The sequence below is a fragment of the Pundamilia nyererei genome, unplaced genomic scaffold, assembly GCF_000239375.1.
Source record: "Pundamilia nyererei isolate P.nyererei 1_Seehausen unplaced genomic scaffold, PunNye1.0 scaffold00039, whole genome shotgun sequence".
NCBI classification, from domain to species: Eukaryota; Metazoa; Chordata; class Actinopteri; order Cichliformes; family Cichlidae; genus Pundamilia; species Pundamilia nyererei.
Window position 1 is genome coordinate 611,085 of NW_005187440.1, and position 2,150 is coordinate 613,234.

The window sequence follows — 2,150 nt, forward strand, 5'->3', positions numbered from 1 at the left end:
TCCAAACTCAGTGAGACAAGTGCCCATTTATGGCTCCAAAATTTACGAATGCAGGGTGGAAATTTTGAGTGATTTCAAATATTTACTTGAAATAACCCAGATACAAATGTGACAGCTGCAGCCACTCGGACCCTTTCGTCATCACGGGCAACTGTGTCAATTATACTGGTGTTGGTCACATTGTCCCATGTCATAAACTTTGAGTCTGGGGCCAGTCGCTCAGTCACTCCTCCTATCATCACGCTCATCACTGCATATGTTCCTAAAAAACAGAGATAGAAAATGATTTCTATTAGGCGGCGTTATGAAAACATAGTGGAGCAACATGTTATTCCACTGATTAATAATTTTATTATTACAGATTTTTTTTTATTTTACTGATTTATTTCAGCCTGGAAACTGATGGGTCCTTCACAAACATGAAGGCATTTGGACTTTGCTCTGAGGGAATCATATCACTAGGGTATAAAGTCTCCATTCGTTCTGATTAATGTTACTTCGCTTCCAAGTTGTTTCCTTTTTGATTAGCCAGTTTAAAAGGCAACTTTTCCAAGTGTCTTTTAATGTCATCTAGTGATTTAGGAAACAAATATTATATACAAATATTATATAATTACAAAAACTTTTATTTTAGACAAGTGTTGATGTGTCTCTACAAGAACGTCTCACTGAATATTTTCTAATATGTCTACAAATGCGCATGTAAGCAAACTTTTAGACTTTAAAATATGTAAATCAGACATTTGCTGGCCTTAAAGCTGACCGACATAATAAACTTGTAAAACTACGCCACTCTCCATAGTGGTTGTTGAACGTAGTTGTCACACGTTTCCAGGTAATTATCACACAACATTAAACATAATGCTGAGTAGCGTTGTACCTTTAAACCTTTAAACACTAAAGAATGCTGGGGATTTACGATGGAATTAATTTCACCTTTTTATTTGTTAAATATAAAAGAAATCACCTAATATCACCTTTTTAATTTGGGGTCACCATCTCGTCAACTTTGCTACTAATGTCAGCATATGAAAATTCAAAGGTGTAAAGGTTACCATTTTATTGATATCAGGTCATCATTAATATTTTAATTATTAATATACCAAAGTACTATTACTCTTCGTCTTTTTCTCTCATAGACATACGTTTGTATAAGTATGAATAAGTATTATTGCCATCACTTTCTGTTGTGATACACACATTTCAAGGTAATATTACTCATATAACCACTATTGAGGCAAGATATTTACTTGTATGTTAATTTGTAATTAATAGTAGTAACTATCTGTTGCCACATTATTACTAGTTTAATACCAAGCTGTAATAGAACACGCAACCATAAACTATTACATACCCACTGAGATGTGTTTGGATGTGCCAAAGATGAAGTAGATAAGGACTGGGTAGAAGGATGAGTACAAGCCAAATACTGGAGGAACAGATGCCAGCAAGGCATAGGCCATACCTGCAGTGATAGGAACAGAGGATTTTCTACACTTTTTATAATAGATAAAGAAACATTTTATTATTTAAACAATGGAGAAGAAACATTTTTGACCGCAGTTTATGATAAACAAATTAGAAAATTATATCTATATCTAGCTCTCCTACTATCTCTTGAACTTTCATCTCACCCTGTGGCAGCTGCATGATGCCCACACTTATCCCAGAAATCAGGTCACCCAAGGCATTTTCTCTGATGGGGTAACGGGGAAGCCATGACAAAATAGGAACAGTACCCAGCAGGCAGCTCTTCATCTGGTGGCCAGAACACCTGATGTGTTTTGTGTCAGCAGAGGGTAAAAATAGATGCAGAAAGTGATATTTAAAAGAAAATACTTCAGGGATAAGCTTTTTTATTAATCATGAAGTTGATGCCAAACCACTTCTGATGACTCCAGCTTTTTTACTGAACTACTGAAAAAGTTAATAAGTAAGACAAAAACCAGCCACTACGTGCTTTACAGAGGCATTCAAAATGAGCACACCTAAATCAAGTAAAACCACACAAAACACAGAGACATTACCCAAGTGCCTGTCTGAAAAGATGTGTTTTCAGATGTTGTATGCCACAGAGTCAAGGGTGAGAATAGAGCAATATAAGCTGTTCCACAATTTTGTCGCAAAGGTTTGCAATCCCCCTTAGTTTT

The 2,150-nt window shown here is 35.6% G+C and overlaps 1 protein-coding gene across 1 annotated transcript in view; it reads right to left on the reverse strand.

Moving 5' to 3' along the window:
• Nucleotides 1-2,150, reverse strand: part of slc26a6.2 (solute carrier family 26 member 6, tandem duplicate 2) — a 19,741-nt gene that overhangs the window by 16,509 nt on the left and 1,082 nt on the right. The window contains 3 exon segments of the mRNA XM_013910266.1: nucleotides 33-262; nucleotides 1,355-1,465; nucleotides 1,635-1,774. Coding sequence (XP_013765720.1) covers nucleotides 33-262; nucleotides 1,355-1,465; nucleotides 1,635-1,774 — 481 coding nt within the window.